Below are 27,459 nucleotides of genomic sequence, written 5' to 3'. Positions count from 1 at the left end.
CAAAGAAAAGAATACCCGAATCTCCAATTAGAACAAGTCAAAAGTTACATAGAGAAGAAAACATTTCTAACATTCGTTAACAATGGCACAGCAAATGTTTCCACTGAATATAAAGCCAGCATTACTTCATTACAAAGCAAGACGTAAATGATGGCATTGGTTATGCATATATTATAATATATAAATCATTTGTTTCAACCATTTGACAGCGAGAAAATATAGTAATGGTCTTATCAGTTAGTTTGTCGGTTCTTTCTTCCATCATGCCGTCTTGTGAATGACCAGAACACCAACTGACAAAGTCAGCAACACAGTTTAACCAGTTCTGTCTGACTTTATATCGCTCATTCGTCAGGTATTTGGTTTCAGTAAGACGTTTCAGCTAGATACTGTTACTTGAAATTGGTTTGACTAAATTGTGCATGCATCAATATATTCATAATGTGAATGAAACCAAGAAGTTCAATATAATGAATTAAATTTCCAACCTTTGTCTATCCAGCTTGCCTTGTTTCCACAGCATAAATTCCATAGTGATTGCTTGAATTAAACCAAATAATGGTGACATATTTATGAGATCTTGAATGCATTCAATTCTCAGTAATGTTTTCAGATTTCTGACTTTGCTGTTTGCAATATTACTTTTTTATGGGCTTTTGAATTTGGCAGCCTATTTAGTATGCAGTTTGTGTGTACTGAAGACACCTTAAAAGAGTTTGTTTTTCAAGATGGCATACCGACATTTACACCAGTATTATCACAGAGCATGACAAGTCTTTGGTGGGATATGCTGACATAATGCAACAAGGTTTGTTTTTGTGACAGCTCTCTAAATACAAGTAAAAACATGAGTGAGCTACTATCTGGCAGTTTCATGTATATTGACTTTTATTGATGAATGTAATTTCTGGCTAATTAGATGCTAACTGTTGAGAGATGAAGTAGTTGAGTTTTTCTGTCATTTTGAGAGATTTAAATTTCCATCATGTACCTATTTCCTTTTTGATTGGAATAATGCCTCAAATGTAGGCATGTGGTCAGTGTTTCAACATGATGTTTTGACATCTTCTTCATCCATCAAAATGTACTGGCTGCTGAATATGGGCAGTCATATGCTAAACAATGGCGTTAAACTCTACAAAGCCACAAAACGAAGACTTGTGCCATTTACCATCTTGTTTCCTATTAAAATAGCATGCCACAGTCATAGTTTGCAAATAATTAAACGTGTCAGAAATATAACGGGATTAAATCATGCAGAATAATTCTAGAACTATATGTGTTGAAGCAGTAATTGCAAAAAAAAGATTACTCAGAGCACTTGTACACAGTATTTGATGGCCTTCTCTTTATTCACCATGTGCATTTTGATGCCTTTATGATTAGACAAAATGGGCTTCTGATGTCTTATATTTAGACAAAATGGGCTTCTGATGTCTTATATTTAGACAAAATGAGCTTTTGATGTCTTATATTTAGACAAAATGGGCTTCTGATATCTTATATTTAGACAAAATGAGCTTTTGATGTCTTATATTTAGACAAAATGAGCTTTTGATGTCTTATATTTAGACAAAATGAGCTTTTGATGTCTTATATTTAGACAAAATGAGCTTTTGATGTCTTATATTTAGGCAAAATGGGCTTTTGATGTCTTATATTTAGACAAAATGAGCTTTTGATGTCTTATATTTAGACAAAATGAGCTTTTGATGTCTTATATTTAGACAAAATGAGCTTTTGATGTCTTATATTTAGACAAAATGAGCTTTTGATGTCTTATATTTAGACAAAATGAGCTTTTGATGTCTTATATTTAGACAAAATGAGCTTTTGATGTCTTATATTTAGACAAAATGAGCTTTTGATGTCTTATATTTAGACAAAATGGGCTTATGATGTTTTATATTTAGACAAAATGAGTTTTTGATGTGTTATATTTAGACAAATTGAGCTTTTGATGTCTTATATTTAGACAAAATTAGTTTTTGATGTCTTATATTTAGGCAAAATGGGCTTCTGATGTTTTATATTTAGACAAAATGAGTTTTTGATGTCTTATATTTAGACAAAATGAGCTTTTGATGTTTTATGTTTAGACAAAATGAGCTTTTGATGTTTTATATTTAGATAAAATGAGCTTTTGATGTCTTATAGTTAGACAAAAAGATCATATGATACAACTATATTCAGACAAAAAGAAACAATACTGTGGCTATATTATGCATTAACTAAATCAGAACATTTATGCCCTTGTATTAGAGAAAAGAGCATTTCATGCCCTTATCTTTAGACATGAAAGATCTTTACATGCCCTTATCTTTAGACAGTACCGCTCCAGTGGCCTAGTGGTTAGAGCGTCTGCTTTGGATGCAGGAGGTCATGTGTTTGATTCCCGGCCGAGTCATACCAAATACTTACAAAAATGGTACTCATATCTGCCTCGTTTGACGCTCAGCATTAAGAGGTTAGTGTTAGGACTAGTTGACCTGGTGTCAGGATAATGTGACTGGGTGGAACATCGTGCTACATGTCTGCGGCATGATGCCCCAGTGCTAGACATCACTATAAACTGTCACACTGCATACATCGTAGCGATACGACTGAAAAATTGTTAAAGCAAATATAAAAATCAAAATCACACACACGCGCATCTTTTGACATAAAAGCATTTTATACAGTTATATTTAGAGGAACAGAACGTTTGATGCCTTTATATTAGACAAAAGTGCATTTGATATATCTAAACAAAAGGAGTGTTAGATGCTGTACCTTTAAACAAACGGTCGTGTAATGACCTTATTTATAAAAAAAGAAGTTTTTGATGCCCTTACCTTTAGAAAAAGAGAGCTTTTGATACTAATTATATTTATACAAGAAGAATTTTTTATGTCCTTATTCTTGACAAAAGTGCATTTGATGCCGTTATATTTAGACAAAAGGTCATGTGGTGCCCTTATCTTTAGACGAAAAGATCGTTTTATGACATCATTCAACACAAAAGAGCACTGAATACCCTTAGCTACAGAGAACATGAAATAACCTGAGTGATCTTACGTATTAATTCAATAACTTTCACACCACATTTGATGCCCTTCTCTTTGGATAAAAGAGCTTTTGATGCCCTTACCATTAGAAACAAAGTGCATTGGATGCCCTTATCTTAAGACTAAAAGAGCTCTGATGCCCTTACCATTAGAAACAAAGTGCATTGGATTCCCTTAACTTTAGACAGGAAGAGTTTTTGATTCCCTTATCCTTTGACATAAAGAAAATTTGATTCCCTTATCTATAGACAAAAGGAGCATTTAATGTCCTTATATTTAGACACAAGAAATAAAATGTCATGGGTATTATGTATTAATTAGAATTGCTGAATATAATTAAAATCAAATGGATGTTGCTTTACACCGTTTGACAAATAAAGAAAAAGATAATTACAATTTATAACATGTTTACAACATGAAGACAAAGGCAAACACTCAGTAGGTTATCCTTGCATTTATAGTGATCTGACAAATAAATACAATCTTTTGAAAATAGATTTTAATGCCTACTTTCCTTAAATGTGAATATATATATATATATATATATATATATATATATATATATATATGAGGCTATATTTTGGTGCTTTTGCCTTGCTAAACAATGCATATTGTTTTCTTTTTCTCTCTGATTATTAGAATTTAAATTTAAATATATGGTTAAAAACAAATAACAAAACCCCGAATTCCATTTAATGTCAGAGAAACAACATAGATAAACAGTCTTGTGCTTGAAACTTTAAATAACAGAAGTCAAGAATAGTGTCGTACAGACTGACCTAATGTGAGTTGCCTTGAATAAATTATGGCTTGAATCCTGGTTTTCTCAAGTTATGCCACCTGGTTGCACAACCTGCTGACATTGGCACCAGCAGCATAACATTAGCAAAATGTATTGCCTCTTAAATTTTGTATGCAGCTTTATATTGAGGTGACTTTGAACGAGGTTCTGCATTCCCTGACATCCTTTACAGCAGATATGGTACCTGAATATCTGTCCTCACGATTGATTTGCAGAGCTCTACATTGACAAGACCATAACCGCATATGATTTTCAGCATTTTACGATAACATTTTGCAGGAATTATTCTCCTGAGCCCATGTCCTCATGGTGGTGTTTTTCAAAGCGTAACATCATGAAGATGTTATGAAATCAGACTAAATTGCTATGGGACTTTATATTTGTGATAATTTGAATTAGTTCGGGTTTTAAAGTTGTAAAATATCATTTACATGAGTTATGCATATGATTATACCTCTTGCTGACTGTTTTCTTTGATTTATGGAAGAATATTCGATTTAAATACAGTTGACATGCACAATTATGTAAACTTTTGTTTAACACTCTCTCCAGTAAGGGGGGGGGGGGCGAGTGGTCTAAAGCGCTTTTCGTTACGGATCACTGCCATCTCACCTCTGTCTGCATGGGTTTGAGTCTCAGATTCGGCCATTGTTGGTATGTGAGAAAGCTTGCCGGTAGCTTCTTGTGGGTCGGTGGTTCTTTCCAGGGTTTTCCCGGCTTCTTCATCTACCATTAATACTGGCCGCCGTGTATAGCCTATAGTGTGCTGATAAATGGCATCAAACCCCACAACAGCAACAACTCTCCAGCAAGTTGTAGTGACTCAAGAACTTTGAGAGGAAGTAAACACTAACAGGTCTTTTTAAATTTGAGCAAAATTTATTGTTTAGTTTCATCTAAACAAGATTTTATGACACTTGACTGACATAAAGGAATCACACATCCCCATATATTTTGTACACTGTACTATACACATGTTTTGCTTGATGTAAACTGAATTTCCTTAAACATTTTATCTGTACAAGATTTTGAGCAATTGTTGAGGATAATTCAATCAGAAACATACTTGCAAAATTCTGGTTCTTTATTAATTTAAACTGTTTTAATGGTTTGTGAAAATTATTCATAATGTCTCTCGAATCGTATCTAATTTCAACAAAACAAGTGTAAACTCTAATCACAAATAGTTTCCCACAGACTGATTTAAAACAGCAATGAATTTATTTATCAGATTCATATTTATACACATTTTCCCTTGACCTATGTTGTAAAGAAATTGAAGGAATCCAACAGGAAAATGTAGTCTAGTTGTGCATAGGCCTGGCTTTGAAAATATATGAAACAGTTAAGTACACAAAACAAATTACATATAAATTTAACTTATGCAGTACAATAGACTGCTATAGGAACTGAATTATTAAGTAAAAGAAATACATAAGAACCCAAAATTAATCACCTTATCCGTGTGTGTGTATGTGTGTGTGAGTATGTGTGTGTTAGTATGTATGTGTGTGTGTGTGTATGTGTGTTTGAGTAATAGTGTGTGTGTATGTGTGTTTGAGTAATTGTGTGTGTATGTATGTGTGTATGTTTGTGTGAGAGTATGTGTGAGTGTGTGTTCCTTCCATCTGCTGCTTATCCTTTTTCTAGCCAGCCTATTTTGAGCAATTTTTTGAAACCATGCAACTTGCACATAGTTTTGAAAACCTGACATATAAGGAAGGGATCTTTCAACATATTTTCATGCAACAATGGTGCGACCTTTAGATCAACATACATGCTGGATTTTGCATGTTAACTCAGTTTTTGAAAGCATTTTCACCTCTAATATTGTATCTACCTAGTACGAGTTACTTGTGCCCATACAGCTCAAGAATCACTAAAAATATGCTTTTGCAATCTACATGAACACATACTTGCCACTTAAACACAACCTGCCTTTTGTGCATTTTGTCTTGTATACTCCTTTGGAAAGGTAATGTTGTATTTGTCAGACAACGTTCATTCTTGTACAGATGATGCTTCTTGAAGTTGTCATATCTCAAGGACCTGTCAACATATTCTTATGCAATTTGGTATGAAATTGTTTCCTGGACCTACATGTGTTTCTTATGGACCTACTTGTGTTTTTATGGACATGCATGTGTTTATTATGGGTTTTATATTGCTCATAGTACTTACGTCTTTATTACTCGTCATGGCTTTGGTTTCTGCAACATACCATTATTAAGGCTATGTTATGTTTAATTTCAAACAAAGAATCTGCCGTGTCATAAGTATGAAACCTAAAATGACTGATTTTCGACCTTCTGCTTTATTATTTGTAGGAGTTACATCAACTAAAATCATGTCTACCTGACTTAGCTTTTGCCACATTTCGATTTCAACCTAATTTGTTTTTCACCTATATTTTCCTATCATTTTAATAAATTGTTTCATTTATGATCATTCCAGATATATATTTCTGGATTATTTCACCTTGTCATAGGTTGTATTTAAAGCTGACTTTTGACTTTGTACCATTGTAATGTAATACAAGTGAAATGTACTGCTGCAATGTAAGACAAATGAAATATACCATTGTAGTGTAATACAAATAAAATGTACCATTGTAGTGTAATACAAATAAAATGTACCATCGTAATGTAATACAAATGAAATATACCATTGTAATGTAATACAAATGAAATATACCATTGTCGTGTAATACAAATGAAATGTGCCATTGTAATATAATACAAATGAAATATACCATTTTAGTGAAATAAAAATAAAATGTACCATTGTGATGTAATACAAATGAAATATACCATTGTAGTGTAATACAAATAAAATGTACCATTGTAATTTAATACAAATGAAATATACCATTGTAGTGTAATACAAATAAAATGTACCATTGTAATGATATACAAATGAAAGTTTTAACACTGTAATTTATATGTTATATCATTTCATTACAGTGAATTTCCTACCTCCATTAGTGGAGTATTTTGGCATAATTATTTATCGTTAATTACACACAATAACTGAAAACAGACAGTTTAAATAGAATACGTTGATGGGTTGGAGGTATTGGTGAGGCATTGATAAACAAGTCACTAAACATTCTGCACTTTACATGTAGTTCTTAATGACATATGAAATACGTGTACAATAAACATTCAGCATTAACTTAACAAGTGAATTCTTCTTCATCTTAATATAAATTACATTTCTCACATATCTAATTTCTACAACATCTGTTCAGCAACTAATTTTTGAATTAATGGGGTATGCTGGAATTGTCCTTTTCAGCCAATAAAATAATTACTTACGTCTTTGTTAGTGAGAAACGTTTCATTTAATGTCGAAAAAATATGAAGGTATATGTTGATTAGGTTTTGTTTGTTGGTAAATGGTGTTGTTAAAAGTTCTTAAAATGGCAGCAGATGTAGCCATTTGGACTAAGTTTAAAACCCTTTGACCTACAATGCTTGTTTTGCCTTGAAAATAGAAACATCCATTTTATAAATTATTTTGGCTAATGCAAAATCTTTGTTTCCTATTTCTTCACAAGCAAGGATATGATAATGGTTCTTATGATATGTCACTCTTTTATTAATTATCACATGTTTATATACATGTGGCTATGAAATTTATATGGAAGTTACCGTTATATCAGGCTTGACCATATAACAATGATTTTACATTTTATTCCTAGTTGCATCCTGATAAAATTGGTAGAGTGAACAAGAGCTGCCGTATCAGAAGTTATATACTTTGTATAGATACTAGTACTTTTATATATTTATATATGTGTTTTTATTTTTATTTTAAGGGACTGCATGTTATGCATTTACAATGACAAGAACGATCTTAAACCACATACATTTGTGAATCTGGCTAAAGCCGAATGTGTTGGGTGTAAGCTGGACCAGAACTCCGAGCGTCCCCATAGTATTAAAATCATCCTTGCTAGTGGTGATTTCTTCTGGTTGTCTCTGTCAATGGAGATGGAGGTCAACATTTGGTTGCAGAGTTTATGCCAAGCCTTATCTGAAGGCCTACAGGTTAGCTTTATCTGTGTGGACGTCAACGAGTGCTACTTTTTAAGTAGGTACATGTATTCATGTAATCGATGTGAACCAAGAAAATAATATGAATTTCATTTGTATCTCTTGAGTGTAGAAACACACATAGGGTATCGCACAAGACTCAATATTCATGGGACATAGGCCTTTGAATTTTGGGCATGACTGCTTCCTGTGTTGCATTCCAACATTGTTAGGGTATTCTGTTCCTAAAGGTTAATCTCTACCATTCATGATACAATGACATGTTGGCCTCTACATCCAAAGATCCAGCATGCAGCCACACTTGTTTGTTCCATATCTGAATGCTTCACTTGAAATTTAAAATGGACACATAGTGCTATGATATATCACCAGTAATGCTTTTTTAATTTTAAATGTGTGTATTTATCCATCAGATGAGTCTGTATTTATTTGTCCGTCATAGGACTGCAAACCTGCTTTACACTAAAGAGGTTAAACTTATGAGACAGACGTTATTCCATATTCTTCACACAGACTGCTGCCAAATTGTTAGCCATGACAATAGCATTCAAGTGAGTCTCCAGATCACATAGACTACTGCCATGTTATTAACAGTGCCAGTAAGATACAAGTGAATTGCCTGAGCACACAACTGCTCCCATGTTGTTAACAATGCCAGTAAGATCAAGTGAGCTTCCTGAGCACACAGACTGCTGCCGTGTTGTTAACAATGCCAGTAAGATCAAGTGAGTCTCATGAGCAGACAGACTGCTGCCATGTTGTTAACAATGCTAGTAAGATCAAGTGAGTCTCTTGAGCACACATACTTCCTGAGCACACACCCTATTTTCTCACCTGTATATACAACTCAATTTAGTGGAAGCCATCTACTCAGAAAACCAAAGGAATTGTTCAGTCCCTCATGTATGAAGTTCACACTTAAATATATTCATAACCCTGAAACTTCCTCAGATAAAATATGCTAGTTTAAGGTCTTTAAACAAATCAAAGTACAACAGAAGAAAATAAATTCCAACTTAGAATTCAAATGACATGAAATTATAACTTGTGCATATGTTTATTGTAAACATTTATTAATGATGGATGCATGATCAATAGTATATATATTTACTTGCATGAAAATAGACACTTGATTACCTTTCATCTTTAAGTGAAAACAGTGAAATTTAGTAAACCAAAATTCATAAGGGAGTCCATTTTGAATATTTTCACTGTGTGTGTGAGAGATCTATATGATTGGTGATTGACTCAAGCACACATCACCTATTGTGCAAGTACAATTCCTGCTTGGAATGGATGATAACTGTAACTCGCTGCATTATTGTTGTGATATGAATTGTTTGATGAATGATTTGCTGAGCATAACTTTCCACATAAATAAGCATTTTGCACTATATCGATAATGTAAAGGCTTATTTCTACACTAATCCACACGCTCTAATAACATTTGACTGAATGTTGAAGCTCTGCCGGTCAGGTGATTTCTATGGAAAATGTACTTAAATATGAAATAGGCAAGCCATTAGAATGTAAGATCAGCTGACTGCCTTCTCATGATACCATGTTTAATGTGACTTACACTGCATGGAACACTATAATGATTTGTCATACTACACAATACATGGGCATTTCTAGTCTGTTAAAAATGATACTGCATTCCACTGCATTTATTTATCCTTCTTACACATGCTTGTTTTTATGCATTCCAAACAATTGGTTTGTTTTTGAGAAGGTATACTTTAAAGTATTTTAGAAAATAAATGCTAGCATCATTCTAAGCACGTTTTTTTTCACAAGCATTATTCCATTTTATGATCATAACAAATATCCGGCTGATGAAACTTTATCAGAGCATACTCAGTGCACTGAGAATACACAGCATACTCAATGCACTGCGAATACACAACATACTCAATGCACTGTGAATATACTCAATGCACTGAGAATATACAGCATACTCAATGCACTGTGAATATACAGCATACTCAATGCACTGTGAATATACAGCATACTATACAGCATACTCAATGCACTGTGAATACACAGCATACTCGATGCACTGTGAATACACAGCATACTCAATGCACTGTGAATACACAGCATACTCAATGCACTGTGAATATACAGCATACTCAATGCACTGTGAATATACAGCATACTTGATGCACTGTGAATACACAGCATACTCAATGCACTGTGAATATACAGCATGCTCAATGCACTGTGAATACACAGCATACTCAATGCACTGTGAATACACAGCATACTCAGTGCACTGTGAATACACAGCATACTCAATGCACTGTGAATATACAGCATACTCTGCACTGAATATACACAGCATACTCAATGCACTGTATATATACAGCATACTCGATGCACTGTGAATACACAGCATACTCAATGCACTGAGAATATACAGCATACTCAATGCACTGTGAATACACAGCATACTCAATGCACTGTGAATATACAGCGTACTCAATGCACTGTGAATACACAATATATTCAATGCACTGTGAATATACAGCATACTCAATGCACTGAATATACACAGCATACTCAATGCACTGTGAATACACAACATACTCAATGCATTGTGAATATACAGCATACTCAGTGCACTGTGAATACACAGCATACTCAATGCACTGTGAATATACAGCATACTCAATGCATTGAATATACACAGCATACTCAATGCACTGTATATATACAGCATACTCAATGCACTGTGAATATACAGCATACTCAATGCACTGTGAATACATGACATACTCAATGCACTGTGAATATACAGCATACTCAATGCACTGTGAATATACAGCATACTCAGTGCACTGAATATACACAGCATACTCAATGCACTGTGAATACACAACATGCTCAATGCACTGTGAATACACAGCATACTCAATGCACTGTGAATATACAGCATACTCAATGCATTGAATATACACAGCATACTCAATGCACTGTATATATACAGCATACTCAATGCACTGTGAATATACAGCATACTCAATGCACTGTGAATACACTACATACTCAATGCACTGTGAATATACAGCATACTCAATGCACTGTGAATATACAGCATACTCAGTGCACTGAATATACACAGCATACTCAATGCACTGTGAATACACAACATGCTCAATGCACTGTGAATACACAGCATACTCAGTGAACTGTGAATATACAGCATACTCAATGTACTGAATATACACAGCATACTCAATGCACTGTATATGTACAGCATACTCGATGCACTGTGAATACACGGCATACTCAATGCACTGTGAATATACAGCATTAGAAGAGCAGATCCCGTTGATTGTGTGAGAGGACTGATTCTCTCAAACGCAAAATCCATTATTTCCATGCCTGGATAGTTTCATTTGGTTATCCTATTAGCTTGTTATTTGTGTGTACGTTTCTAAAAACAAGTATTTTATGTTTTACTAAATGTTAAGTTTAAGATGCATTTTTAAAAAAATATTTGCCATTTTGCTACAAATGTTACTGTTACCTTGGTGATATTCATCTTTTGCTTGTGAAGTTGATATTATAGATTTTGTTGTTTTGGCAAATAATGTAGATCTATTCTTATTGTATGTAAGGTTATTATTGTTTTGTCAAATGTTGTTGCTCTTTTGCTGGTAGACTAAGTGATGATTTCCATTTCTTGAAACAGGTTCCATAACAGGCTTAAGTACAATATTACATGAAATAATGACACAAATATATGAGCACAGTAATAAACTTTCACCAGCACTGCTGCTCATGCATTTTCACGTAAGAATGACATTTCCTATTGTCTTGTTATTGCAGATTCGTCCAGCCCGTACAAGTTGCCTCCCTTTCTGCCTCATAATGACCAGCCAGAAACTGCTAATGTGTCATGAAAACCTGCAGACTAGGTCTATTAGAACCATGGGTAAGGCCAGTCTCGAGGACATAAAAGCTGTCCTCACTGACTCTACCATGAAAACCTTTTGTGTACTGGTGAGTGTTAGTGATACTTAGTATAGGATCAAGCCTGCCGTTAAGCTTTTATTTTATGAAAAATATGTTCAATTCATATATTCTTTCTGGTTTTGTATGTATTGCGGTACAGCCAAAAATGATATGTCAGTACACAAATGTATGTATTTGGATAGGAATCCAGTTGCTTTTACAGACCAATCAGTTTTCCTTTCGCATTTACCATACCACCAAAAATGGGACACCACAAAATAAAAGCGATTTCCTAGTAGGTAATGTTTTTATGGAGATTATTGTGTTCTGCCTTAATTACCTAATGTAGAAGAGTGGGATAAACAATTATGAGTTATGTTTGTACTGTCTTTATTGATGTATGTTTAAAATTTTGTAAATCAGTCAAATCTAGCCTCTGTGATCACCAACACTGCTTCTGTTGAGTCTTGACCTTAGAGATTTGATTGGCCAATGTTAAGTCAGAATTAGAGTTCAGCCAATCTGATTGTTGAATTATAAACTTAAATTTAAATCAAAATCTGTTGTTGAAATTCAGGCCTGATTGTTAATGTTGTACATGAATCAATCTGAGTCTAAAATAATATGAGACCTTACATACTGGTATTTGAAAAATCCAGGTAATTTATGCATTACTTTATAATTCTGACTCAAATTAATGCTTTAAATTGATGGAATATTCACCTATCTGCTCTCATCATCTGTATTTATATCTGATGCATTTTTACAGAACCAAGCCCTTTTAGTACTCTTCACACTGCCAATTTTATGACTATAAAAATATGGAATTATTAGCTATTACAGTCACATATTTATTGAAACCGTAAGTACAATAAACAGCGCCATATGTCATGCAAAGGTGACATTTTAAGATTGCTTCGATTTTAATATTCATGCCAGGCATTGATAGGCATTCAATAGAAGATAATTATACATTCATGTACTAGTAAACCAGTTATAATTTCGATTTTAATATTCATGCCAGGCGTTGATAGGCATTCAATAGAAGATAATTATACATTCATGTACTAGTCAACCAGTTACAATTTTTGATAACATTCATCAATAGCAATTCATGAATTGTGTTTTATAATAAATAAAATGCATGACAGTCATTTATCGAGTTTATTACCTTTCTATCTGCACTACTATCATCTGTAGTAATGTCATGTCTGATAACATTCATTAGACTGTGTTGAATAACAAAAACCCCGAAATAGACACTATCGTCTGTTGTAATGTCACGTCTGATAACATTCATTAAACTGTGCAGAATAACAAAGGCCCTGAAATAGATAATATTGTCTGTAGTAATATCACGTCTGATAACATTCATTAGCCTGTGTGGAATAACAAAACTCCTGAAATAGATACTATTTCTTTTCAGTGGATCTGTTATTGAGATTCTTCATGTCACTATCCGAACCGTTGATAGTTTGTTTTCAAAATATGCCAGCTTTACTATTCAGATATTGATATTTCTAGTGCTTTACTATATAATTTCAAGGATTTTACAGAATTGAAGTTGTAACAAATTGATAATGATAATAAATAACTTGGTCTGTATTTAATGTTGGCATAATTTATTGTGGATCCAAAAAGTGATTGTGTCTTCTTGTTCTTTTTCCATACCAGCTTTTGGGTTTTAATCAAAGTGATTATGTCTTCTTGTTTTTTTTCTATACAAGCTATTAGGTTTTAATTGAAGTGATTTTGTCTTGTTCTTTTTCCATACCAGCTATTGGCTTTTAATCCAAGTGATTATGTCATCTTGTTCTTTTCCCATACCAGCTATTGGGTTTTAATCAAAGTTATTATGTATTCTTTTTCTTTTTTCATACCAGCTATTAGGGTTTAATTGAAGTGATTATGTCTTGAACTCTTCTTGTTCTTTTTTCCATACTAGCTACTGGGTTTTAATCAAAGTGATTATCTCTTCTTGTTCTTTTTTCGTACCAGCTATTGGGTTTTAATGTATCATGGTTATGAAATTAAACCAGTTTACTGCAGTTATGTGTATGACTAAAACAAATCTCTTCTTCTTTTAATGTAAAACAAAATGTCTGCATACTTACATGATAAAGTAAGACTTCAGATTGCGATATATACATAAAATGGAGACAAATAAATCGGGCAATACAGGCTTTTTGAAAAAACATGAAAGCTCAGAATAATCTATGACAGGTAACAATGGATGATGTAAAAACCTTCATTTGTCCAAACTTGTGGAACAAAAAAAAGTTTTAATTTTTTTCACCGATAACTGTTGAGACTTGAGGATAATTTTTCTTCTTTGATGGGTTGTGGCAAGACAAATTTTTCTGAACATGTTTTCATAAATTCCCATGGAAAAATCAAAAAGTGGGTTATCAGTAACTTATTGCCTCATTTCTACACATTACAAATTTGTACACATTAAAAGCTTTGAATGGACACTGATATGGATGATATCTAACCACTGTTATTATTCAATCTTTGAAAAGATGTCATTATTTAATTGCAATGAAGAATTCATTGAAATAACAACAACAACATAATAATAATAATAATAACGATAATAATAATGATAATAATGATGATAACAGTACTAATAATAATAATCATACACATATAGTCTTTACTTATGCAAAATTATCAGATCATTATCATTCATATAAAATAAAATTATCATATTGCACATTCTCTCTTTCTCCCCACCCCTTTGGCAAATGATGAATTTACAAGTATACACACATGCATGGTATTATTAAAATTCATTAGGCAAGAAGTTGAGATTTAATAACATCTATAAAATTTTATTTCATATTTTTTATGTTTTGAAATTCATAAATGTGGGAAGTACATATGGGCTTGTTTGACAACTTTAGAATGCATATCATAGTAGTGAGCTTGGGTCATGAAACATGTTCTTGAATAGCTCCGTGGATGGTTTAGGCTTTTGAAATTTCTGGCAGTAATTAAATATAGAGTTGATATATTTATAAAGTTTCTGTAATAAATCATATTTATTTAATATAAAAAAATGTTGTTTGAAACATTGTCTTTGACTTTTTGATATCTCTTCTTTGACAGAGAATAAGTTGAAAGTAGTGATATGATATGTGTTACAGGTTTATGATAATTTGTTACAGGTTTATGATATGTGTTACACATTTATATGTGTTACATGTTTATGATGTGTGTTACAGGTTTATGATGTGTGCTACAGGTTTGTATCTGTTACGGGTTCATCCAAAACATATTTGTATAAGCTGTTTTTGTAGTCTATAAATCTTCATTAAATTGTTCTCACATCAATTTCCCCAAAACATTATTGCAGTGCTTAATATATAGATGAATCTGTTATAAAATATATGGATGAATGAATATTAAATAATATATGGGTATATGTATCTGTTATTAAAATATATGGATGTATGAATCTGTTAAAAAATATATGGATGTATGAATCTGTTATAGAATATATGGATGTATGAATCTGTTATAAAATATATGGATGTATGAATCTCTTATAAAATATATGGATGTATGAATCTGTTATAAAATATATGGATGTATGAATATCTTATAAAATATATGGATGTATGAATCTGTTATAAAATATTTGGATGTATGCATCTGTTATAAAATATATGGATGTATGAATCTGTTATAAAATATTTGGATGTATGCATCTGTTATAAAATATACGGATATATGAATCTGTTATAAAATATATGGATGTATGAATCTGTTATAAAATATATGGATGTATGAATCTGTTATAAAATATACGGATATATGAATCTGTTATAAAATATTTGGATGTATGCATCTGCTATAAAATATTTGGATGTATGCATCTGTTATAAAATATACGGATATATGAATCTGTTATAAAATATTTGGATGTATGAATCTGTTATAAAATATATGGATATATGAATCTGTTATAAAATATATGGATGTATGAATATCTTATAAAATATATGGATGTATGCATTTGTTATAAAATATACGGATATATGAATCTGTTATACAATATATGGATGTATGAATCTGTTATAAAATATATGGATACATGAATCTGTTATAAAATATATGGATATATGAATCTGTTATACAATATATGGATGTATGAATCTGTTATAAAATATATGGATGTATGAATCTTATGAAATATACGAATGTATGAATCTGTTATAAAATATATGGATGTATGAATCTTATAAAATATATGGATGTATGAATCTGTTATGAAATATATGGATGTATGCATCAATTATAAAACATATGAATATATGAATCTGTTATAAAATATATGGATGTATGAATCTTATAAAATATTTGGATGTATGCATCTGTTATAAAATATACGGATATATGAATCTGTTATAAAATATATGGATGTATGAATCTTAATATATGGATATATGTATCTGTTATTAAAATATATGGATGTATGAATCTTATAAAATATATGAATGTATGAATCTGTTATACAATATATGGATGTATGAATCTGTTATAAAATATCTGGATGTATGAATCTGTTATAAAATATGTGGATGTATGAATCTGTTATAAAATATGTGGATGTATGAATCTTATAAAATATATGGATGTATGAATCTGTTATAAAATATATGGATGTATGCATCTGTTATAAAATATATGGATGTATGAATCTGTTATAAAATATATGGATGTATGAATCTGTTATAAAATATGTGGATGTATGAATCTTATAAAATATATGGATGTATGAATCTGTTATAAAATATATGGATGTATGCATCTGTTATAAAATATATGGATGTATGAATCTGTTATAAAATATATGGATGTATGAATCTTATAAAATATATGGATGTATGAATCTGTTATAAAATATATGGATATATGAATCTGTTATAAAATGGATATATGAATCTGTTATACAATATATGGATGTATGTATCTGTTACAAAATATATGGATGTATGAATCTGTTATAAAATATATGGATGTATGAATCAGTTATAAAATATATGGATGTGTGTATCTGTTATGAAATATATGGATGTATGAATCTATTATACAATATATGGATGTATGAATCTGTTATGAAATATATGGATGTATGAATCTGTTATACAATATATGGATGTATGAATCTGTTATAAAATATATGGATGTATGAATCTTATAAAATATATGGATATATGTATGTGTTATTAAAATATATGGATGTATGAATCTGTTATAAAATATATGGATGTATGAATCTGTTATACAATATATGGATGTATGAATCTGTTATACAATATATGGATGTATGAATCTGTTAAAATATATGGATGTATGAATCTGTTATACAATATATGGATGTATGAATCTGTTATAAAATATATGGATGTATGAATCTGTTATAAAATATATGGATGTATGAATCTGTTATAAAATATATGGATGTATGAATCTGTTATACAATATATGGATGTATGAATCTGTTATAAAATATATGGATGTATGAATCTGTTATAAAATATATGGATATATGAATCTGTTATACAATATATGGATGTATGAATCTGTTATAAAATATATGGATGTATGAATCTGTTATAAAATATATGGATGTATGAATCTGTTATAAAATATATGGATGTATGAATCTGTTATAAAATATATGGATGTATGTATCTGTTATAAAATATATGGATGTATGTATCTGTTATAAAATATATGGATATATGAATCTGTTATACAATATATGGATGTATGAATCTGTTATAAAATATTTGGATGTATGAATCTTATGAAATATATGGATGTATGAATCTGTTATAAAATATATGGATGTATGTATCTATTATAAAATATATGGATGTATGAATCTGTTATAAAATATATGGATGTATGTATCTATTATAAAATATATGGATGTATGTATCTGTTATAAAATATATGGATGTATGAATCTGTTATAAAATATATGGATGTATGAATCTGTTATGAAATATATGGATGTATGAATCTGTTAAACAATATATGGATGTATTAATCTGTTATAAAATATTTGGATGTATGAATCTTATGAAATATACGAATGTATGAATCTGTTATAAAATATATGGATGTATGAATCTGTTATAAAATATATGGATGTATGAATCTGTTATAAAATATATGGATGTATGTATCTATTATAAAATATATGGATGTATGTATCTGTTATGAAATATATGGATGTATGCATCTATTATAAAATATACGGATATATGAATCTGTTACAAAATATATGGATGTATGAATCTGTTATAAAATATATGGATGTATCTTGGCATCCGTCCGTCTACAAGAGACGATGGCATAGCTCCAAATGGATGTATGAATCTGTTTTAAAACATATGGATGTGTGTATCTGTTATGAAATATATGGACGTATGTATCTGTTATAAAATATATGGATGTATGAATCTTATAAAATATATGGATGTATGAATCTTATAAAATATATGGATGTATGAATCTGTTATAAAATATATGGATGTGTGTATCTGTTATGAAATATATGGATGTATGCATCTATTATAAAATGTACGGATATATGAATCTGTTACAAAATATATGGATGTATGAATCTTATGAAATTTATGGACTTGTGTATCTGTTATAAAATGTTTGGATGTATGAATCTTATAAAATATATGGATGTATGAATCTGTTATAAAATATATGGATGTGTATATCTGTTATGAAATATATGGATGTATGCATCTATTATAAAATATATGGATATATGCATCTGTTATAAAATATATGGATATATGAATCTGTTATAAAATATATGGATGTGTGAATCTGTTATAAAATATATGGATATATGAATCTATTATAAAATATGTTTTTGTCTTGCATTTTCAAAAAATCATAGCTTTATTAAAATCCTCAAATCTGAAATTATTTTCCTTACTATGTAAACGCCGTTATGAAACCATTTTTTGTTGCCAAATATGAAAATATTTTTCTAGTTACTTGAATGATATACTGATAAAATTTTCAGTTGTCAAGTATGAAATTATTTTCCTCATTATTTGGATGATATACTGAGACCATATTACAGTTTTATATGAACATTTCTCAAGGAGAATATACAACTCCACGGGTCATAAGTATGACATATCAAAGTTTTATAAAAGGTTTCTGAAAGGGAATATATAACTGCAACGGCCACAGGTATGATTTATATTATGGTTTTGTATTAAAGCTTCATAATCAATTATATGTCTGCAAGGATCACATGTGTGACATATTTTACAGTGTTGTATTCAAGTTTCTGAAAGGGAATATAGAACTGCATAGGTCACAACTGACATATGTACATTACAGATTTTTATTAAAGAATCCAAAAGGGAATTTATAAGTACACAGGTCACAGATGATAGATGCATTATAGTTTTCTTTTAAAGTTTCTGAAAGGGAATAAATAATTCTGCGTATCACAAGAGACACATAGATTTATTTTTCTGGTACATTTTCTGTAATGGAATACATAAGTGCTTGGGTCAAAGGTCACCATGACACCACATTCTGGTGTTTGTGTGGTGTGATAACATTTACAGTTATGATATGCACATTCTGAATGAGCATTTTAAACTTAAACAAAACCTTCATCCTACATTCTTTCAAATTTAGAAAATTATACATGATAATATAATCCAAAATGTTCTTGTCTGAATTCATTATAGTTCCAAATTATTGTTTTAGTCTAAGAATATTATCAAACACTTTGTAATTCAAGTGAATAATAATTTGATGAAAATAAATTCACCCAAATTAAAAACTGTACACAGCAATAAAATTGATTCTACTTCAGATGTTAAGGCAAGAATTACATTCATTGAAATTTAGAAAATTGTCCATGATTTTTGCAGGAATTTAGGTCACGTGAGGCAAGGGTTAGCAGTGATAAATGGGTGTTTTACTTCAGCAGTGAGAAGGAAGCTAACAAGTTCCTCGAAGCCCTATCAGCTTGTTTGTCTGAACATTTCCAGGTATTATATTTTCAGATTCAACCTTGTGAGTATGTGTTAGAGAAAATCAAAATGACCATCAGTTTATTAAATGGATACAAGGTTAAGGGACATTTATCTGACTAGTGTGGACTAAAGTATAACATCTGTTCATTCCAAAAAGCTCATTTTATATATCAAACTTTTCAAACTTGAACACCATTAGTAATGAGAAAAGTATCCTTAATTTCTTAGATTTCCAAAACATGGAGTTTGATATTTCCTCATAGAGGGCTCTGCAGCCATACCACATAAATAGCACTTTCAGGTACAGCAATGCTAGCAGTCTTTTTCTGTTATGAAAGGGAGAAGATGTCTATATACTTGTATTACAAGTACAAGTAAATGAGTACAAGTTTTGTAAAATTCAACATAATGTATTACCCTAAAGTGAACATAAAAAATAAATTACAGTGTTGCGAATTAAATCCCTAATGGTCCAGAAAGTTATATTACCAGTTGTAATGACTAAAGTTTTAATTAAATTCCATAGGTATTCACAATAAGATCCAACACTGAATATGTTCTTATGCCTTTAGTAGCCTGTGATGTGGAGATGTGCCAAAAGTCTTTTGATTAATCACAGTAATATAATCCAAGATTTCCTTGTCTGAATTCACTATAATTCCATTTAAAAGTTTCTGTCCAAGAATATTACTGAAGAGCAACTTGTATTTCCAGTGAGTAATAATTCGAATAACTAAATTCCACCCAAATCAAAATCTTAACAATAAGATTGAATCTGCTGCAAGATGTTAAAGCATGAATGAGTAATTTCTCAAATAAACAAGATTATAAACCCCTCTACCTGACCTAGGTCACAATTAGCGTTTTGTGAAAATTGTCATTTTAGTGGAACTTGCATTCTAGAACATTTTAGGATGTTTACAAGATAAAATCTGTTAATAAAATTATAATATAGAACATGTTCAAGATAATGTCCTTGACTCGGACTAAAATAATGACCCTCTTGTTGAGAAATACTATGTATTATTTGTTTACCAAAATCAAAACATCAGTGTCCTTATTCAGGTAAAACATGAACTTGGTTTTGGACTAACAACAATACAAATTAAATGTACATAACAATATAGCATTTTCCATACTCATTTGTGTACTTGTTCTTTTATTTCAAAGAGAGTTTATTTAGTTCTCTTGGAGTCACCTGATGAAATCAACCTTTGAAACTCTTTACAATACCTTAGAATTAAATGAAGATTAATATGGTAAAGGTTCTATGACAAGTCCAAATGTATGAAGTTCCAACTGAATTCCTGTGATATTCCAAATAAATTCTGATATTGAACGTGTTGATGTGCAAGTAGTCTCAAATATGCTAATGTACCAATGACCTGGAAAGTTTTGATGTGTAACAGTCTTTGATGTATCAAAATAATATAATCCAAAATTTTCTTATCTGAATTCATTATAGTACCAAATTATTGTTTTAGTCTAAGTATACTATTAAACACTTTGTAATTCAAGTGAATATAATTTGAATAAATAAATTCACCCAAATTAAAAACTGAACAAAGCAATAATATTGATTTTGCTTCAGATGTTAAGGCAAGAATAAATAATTCTTAGGTAAACAAGGTTATGTAACGATCTAGGTCACAATTACCATTTTCTGGAAATACTGTCAACTTAATGGAAAATTTACATTATGAAAGTTGCTACAGACAGAATAGATAGTTTGCAAAAGACATAAGCTGCCATATTTGTGATATGCCGTCAGATTTAACGTTGAGTTTATTTGGTATTTGGAAGTTGAAAAAAATTCAGTGAATCTCAAGATACTGTAACAAAACAATACATACATGAACATAATGCAAACCAGGCTTTCTGTTAGAATCTATACGTGCAATTTATAAGCTGCTTTTGCTTCAGTGTGCCTTGTTCAAAGTAGTCAATTGTTGTGGTCACATATAGGAGAAAATGCCAAGTTAAAGGTAAACTGGTCAGAATATTGTCTGCTAGTGACCTTATCAGGAAGAATCTGTCAAGACTGTATCTCAAATAAAAATTGGAGTAAACATATTTACAGTTAATAATGATCTGAATATTGTATCCACAATCATAGAGAAGTATGTATTATGTTGTTTACAAAGTAAAGGTCTCTGGTCAGGTACACCATTAACTTGATTTTGGACAAAGGTCATGTACACAGTATGGATATACATGATATATAATCATGGACAAAAGCCCACAAACAATACAAATGAAATATATAAAACAGATGAAAGTTTGACTCAAATGAGAATTGATATGGTGAAAGTTTGAATTAAATGAAGATTAATACAGTGAAAATTTGTAGGTCAAAAGTTTCCTTTGATGTGTATGCACCATAACTGTCATCTTTTGATAGATCTAATTTCATTGGCTCGTAATTGTAATTGTAGCTCTTTTGATGTATTTCTTTTTCAAGTATGGAATCTCTTTGAAAACTTTCTTTTTCCAGATTGAAATTCCACAGCTTCCTATGGATGATGTCACTCTGCAGAGAAAATGTAAAGAAATGGCCATGTTTCTGAAAAATGAGCTAAAACCAAAACCTGTTCAGTAAAGGCAGAACAAGTCCATATCTATATGTAACCAGGAAGCAGTACAGTAAAAACTGCTATGAGAGACCTCTGCTATGAATGACCACCTGCCATTTCTGACTACAAGCATACTGCAAGGATCAATTTTATTATACAAACGATCTGTTATGAGTATCCACCTGCTGAATGCCATCAGCAACTGCGATACCTATGCAGAATATGCATTTTGACACTGCTATGAATGACCACATTGAAAAAACGAGGATAAACTCCTTTAATCTTTATTTAATCTATCTATAAACAACCGTTGATACCATTCTAAAAAAACGAAAATATGAAAAAATAGGCTGGATACCGATGTCCAGATTTATTTAGCTATGCCTATAGTGTTTTATAGTTTCTGTCGTAAACCAGACTAAAGTATATATAGATTATTTTCTCTCTGGTTCCCTGCTTCCTTTGCTCCCTGCATTATTCTCCACTATTTGTATTGGGGTGTGCAACGCAGGGAGCATGAAAAGCAGGAAACCAGACTTATAATTTCCACACTGCCTGCTTTCTGGCCGTATCATAGGACCTGGCATCCCTATCAACGACTGTTTCACGAGAACAGACAGACACCACTAACCTATATGTAATCAATTGTTACAACAACCACTTGATTAGTAATGATTGTTCTGATAAAAAAACAAATATAAAATGACAATTAAAAAAAAGGATTGTTGCTACTGGTGATATATGATAGTGTATATACCAGGCTAATGTACATATCATGTATTGCTATTGTAGAACCACAGTTGATGTTGTGGTCGTGTATATTGTTTGTCTTTAGAGTTAATCCATATTGCAGGGGGGTGAATAAAGTCATTGTCCATCAAACAAGCAAGAGAGAATAGTTTGCTAGATTTGATTGATAGTGTTCAAAACTTGTGATGTTTGTTGTATTTCCTCTGAAGTTAAGTGATTTCATTCCAATCACAGAACTGTCGTCTATTCAAGTTGGTGTGACCGGGTTACACACATTGCTTATAGAGTTAATCTATGTTTATTATCTTTGAATGAAGCCGTTGACTTTTGTCTCTTGAGTAAATGGTTCTGTTTCGGGATGAGATTCTTTTTATTTCTTTCATTAATTGTTAGATATGCAATGCACATATATAGATTTTCATATTTTCCCACAGCTCAGTCAATCCGTCTTTACATTTGATATTACAACGGATCACCTTTAATTTTAACACATAGAACCTTAATAACAGTGGACATACCCCCAACTAAAAAGAGAATTTTTTTTAAGGCTGTTGAAAATAATTACTGTAACTGAAAGAAGTGAAAATGAGCAAACCACTCCACAAAAAATCGATTTAAACATCTGTAAAACAAAGGTTGTTATAAAGGATAACAAGTAATTCAGAAACGATTTTTTATGCTAGGATATGTGACCTTCAAATGCAAATGTGATTTCATGTTTAATGATGGAAGTATATCTTTATTGCTATATAATTTTGCTTTTAGATGAATGCATACAATATTTTTATTTTCTTAGCAAGAACTATTAATAAAGAATAGAATATAATGTACAGTGACTGTGGTTATTTTTCTGAAACTGGTCCTTTTGTACAACTTCATTTTCCCATGCATTGCCTTTTTAATCTTCACTTTCACATAATGCTTTTTATGTATCAATCGTACTTACTGTTTTAAACTTCACTTTTGCATTAGGAGTGTTGTATATCAAAGAATTGATCTGAGCAAGTGAATTATCTATTGAATCAATGGTAATATTTTGTTTATTCATGATCCACACATTAAATATGATTAGTGTAGTTTTAAATATTTCGCTTCTTAAATCGCATACCGGCTGTATTATTTGGCATAAATATCAATACGTCATAAATGCCTTGAATTATATACAATAATATGATATTTTGATGTCCTTGCCAATAATACATAGCAATATGATATTTTGCCAACATTTTTAGTTTGTGCTAATATTTCATAGTTGCTGGAAATATCACATAAACTGTTTTTTTGTTTGTTGTTGTTTTGTTTAAGGAAAGATGAAACTTGAAAATTAACTGTTTAAGCCAAGTAGTAGGAAACATCATTTATGTAGTTGGCCAAGTGTGTGATACATAAAATGAACACTAATTAACTGTTTAAGCCAAGTAGTAGGAAACATCATTTATGTAGTTGGCCAAGTGTGTGATACATAAAATGAACACTAATTAACTGTTTAAGCCAAGTAGTAGGAAACATCATTTATGTAGTTGGCCAAGTGTGTGATACATAAAATGAACACTAATTAACTGTTTAAGCCAAGTGGTAGGAAACATCATTTATGTAGTTGGCCAAGTGTGTGATACATAAAATGAACACTAATTAACTGTTTAAGCCAAGTAGTAGGAAACATCATTTATGTAGTTGGCCAAGTGTGTGATACATAAAATGAACACTAATTAACTGTTTAAGCCAAGTAGTAGGAAACATCATTTATGTAGTTGGCCAAGTGTGTGATACATAAAATGAACACTAATTAACTGTTTAAGCCAAGTAGTAGGAAACATCATTTATGTAGTTGGCCAAGTGTGTGATACATAAAATGAACACTAATTAACTGTTTAAGCCAAGTGGTAGGAAACATCATTTATGTAGTTGGCCAAGTGTGTGATACATAAAATGAACACTAATTAACTGTTTAAGCCAAGTGGTAGGAAACATCATTTATGTAGTTGGCCAAGTGTGTGATACATAAAATGAACACTAATTAACTGTTTAAGCCAAGTAGTAGGAAACATCATTTATGTAGTTGGCCAAGTGTGTGATACATAAAATGAACACTAATTAACTGTTTAAGCCAAGTAGTAGGAAACATCATTTATGTAGTTGGCCAAGTGTGTGATACATAAAATGAACACTAATTAACTGTTTAAGCCAAGTAGTAGGAAACATCATTTATGTAGTTGGCCAAGTGTGTGATACATAAAATGAACACTAATTAACTGTTTAAGCCAAGTAGTAGGAAACATCATTTATGTAGTTGGCCAAGTGTGTGATACATAAAATGAACACTAATTAACTGTTTAAGCCAAGTGGTAGGAAACATCATTTATGTAGTTGGCCAAGTGTGTGATACATAAAATGAACACTAATTAACTGTTTAAGCCAAGTAGTAGGAAACATCATTTATGTAGTTGGCCAAGTGTGTGATACATAAAATGAACACTAATTAACTGTTTAAGCCAAGTAGTAGGAAACATCATTTATGTAGTTGGCCAAGTGTGTGATACATAAAATGAACACTAATTAACTGTTTAAGCCAAGTAGTAGGAAACATCATTTATGTAGTTGGCCAAGTGTGTGATACATAAAATGAACACTAATTAACTGTTTAAGCCAAGTAGTAGGAAACATCATTTATGTAGTTGGCCAAGTGTGTGATACATAAAATGAACACTAATTAACTGTTTAAGCCAAGTAGTAGGAAACATCATTTATGTAGTTGGCCAAGTGTGTGATACATAAAATGAACACTAATTAACTGTTTAAGCCAAGTGGTAGGAAACATCATTTATGTAGTTGGCCAAGTGTGTGATACATAAAATGAACACTAATTAACTGTTTAAGCCAAGTAGTAGGAAACATCATTTATGTAGTTGGCCAAGTGTGTGATACATAAAATGAACACTAATTAACTGTTTAAGCCAAGTAGTAGGAAACATCATTTATGTAGTTGGCCAAGTGTGTGATACATAAAATGAACACTAATTAACTGTTTAAGCCAAGTAGTAGGAAACATCATTTATGTAGTTGGCCAAGTGTGTGATACATAAAATGAACACTAATTAACTGTTTAAGCCAAGTAGTAGGAAACATCATTTATGTAGTTGGCCAAGTGTGTGATACATAAAATGAACACTAATTAACTGTTTAAGCCAAGTAGTAGGAAACATCATTTATGTAGTTGGCCAAGTGTGTGATACATAAAATGAACACTAAGAGGACACATGAAACAACAGGAATGAGCATGGTTATGATTACATGGAATAACATTATTAATACATGGACATATGGTTATGATTACATGGAATAACATTATTAATACATGGACATATGGGTATGATTACATGGAATAACATTATTAATACATGGACATATGGTTATGATTACATGGAATAACATTATTAATACATGGACATATGGGTATGATTACATGGAATAACATTATTAATACATGGACATATGGGTATGATTACATGGAATAACATTATTAATACATGGACATATGGTTATGATTACATGGAATAACACTATTAATACATGGACATATGGGTATGATTACATGGAATAACATTATTAATACATGGACATATGGTTATGTTTACATGGAATAACACTATTAATACATGGACATATGGTTATGATTACATGGAATAACATTATTAATACATGGACATATGGTTATGATTACATGGAATAACATTATTAATACATGGACATATGGTTATGATTACATGGAATAACATTATTAATACATGGACATATGGTTATGATTACATGGAATAACATTATTAATACATGGACATATGGTTATGATTACATGGAATAACATTATTAATACATGGACATATGTTATGTTTACATGGAATAATACTATTAATAGATGGACATATGGTTATGATTACATGGAATACCATTATTAATACATGGACATATGTTATGTTTACATGGAATAACATTATTAATACATGGACATATGTTATGTTTACATGTAATAACACTATTAATACATGAGAATATGGTTATGTGTACATGGAATAACATTATTAATACACATACATATGGTTATGTTTACATGAAATAATATTAATACACAGACATATGGTTATGTTTACATGAAATAAAACTTAATATATGGTTATGTTTACATGAAATAAAACTATTAATATATGGACATGTGGTTATGTTTACATGACA

At 30.9% G+C, this 27,459-nt stretch overlaps 1 protein-coding gene across 3 annotated transcripts in view; it reads left to right on the top strand.

Moving 5' to 3' along the window:
• Positions 1-24,058, top strand: part of LOC149790209 (pleckstrin homology domain-containing family M member 2-like) — a 79,555-nt gene extending 55,497 nt beyond the window's left edge. For 2 of the 3 annotated variants that reach the window (XM_089972215.1, XM_089972216.1), the window contains exons 14-17: positions 7,670-7,901; positions 11,742-11,915; positions 19,805-19,924; positions 22,404-24,058. In XM_089972215.1, coding sequence (XP_089828341.1) covers positions 7,670-7,901; positions 11,742-11,915; positions 19,805-19,924; positions 22,404-22,508 — 631 coding nt within the window. In that variant the 3' untranslated portion in view covers positions 22,509-24,058. Of the gene's footprint in view, positions 1-7,669; positions 7,902-11,741; positions 11,916-19,804; positions 19,925-22,403 lie in introns of those variants that run through there. The other variant, XM_089972217.1, reaches the window with a different exon arrangement.
• The last annotated feature ends 3,401 nt before the right edge of the window (positions 24,059-27,459 follow it).

The sequence above is a fragment of the Sinohyriopsis cumingii genome, chromosome 10, assembly GCF_028554795.1.
Source record: "Sinohyriopsis cumingii isolate HCF-2022 chromosome 10, ASM2855479v2, whole genome shotgun sequence".
NCBI lineage: Eukaryota > Metazoa > Mollusca > Bivalvia > Unionida > Unionidae > Sinohyriopsis > Sinohyriopsis cumingii.
The sequence above is the reverse complement of the archived record's forward strand: the minus strand, read 5'-3'. Positions and strand labels throughout refer to the sequence as shown.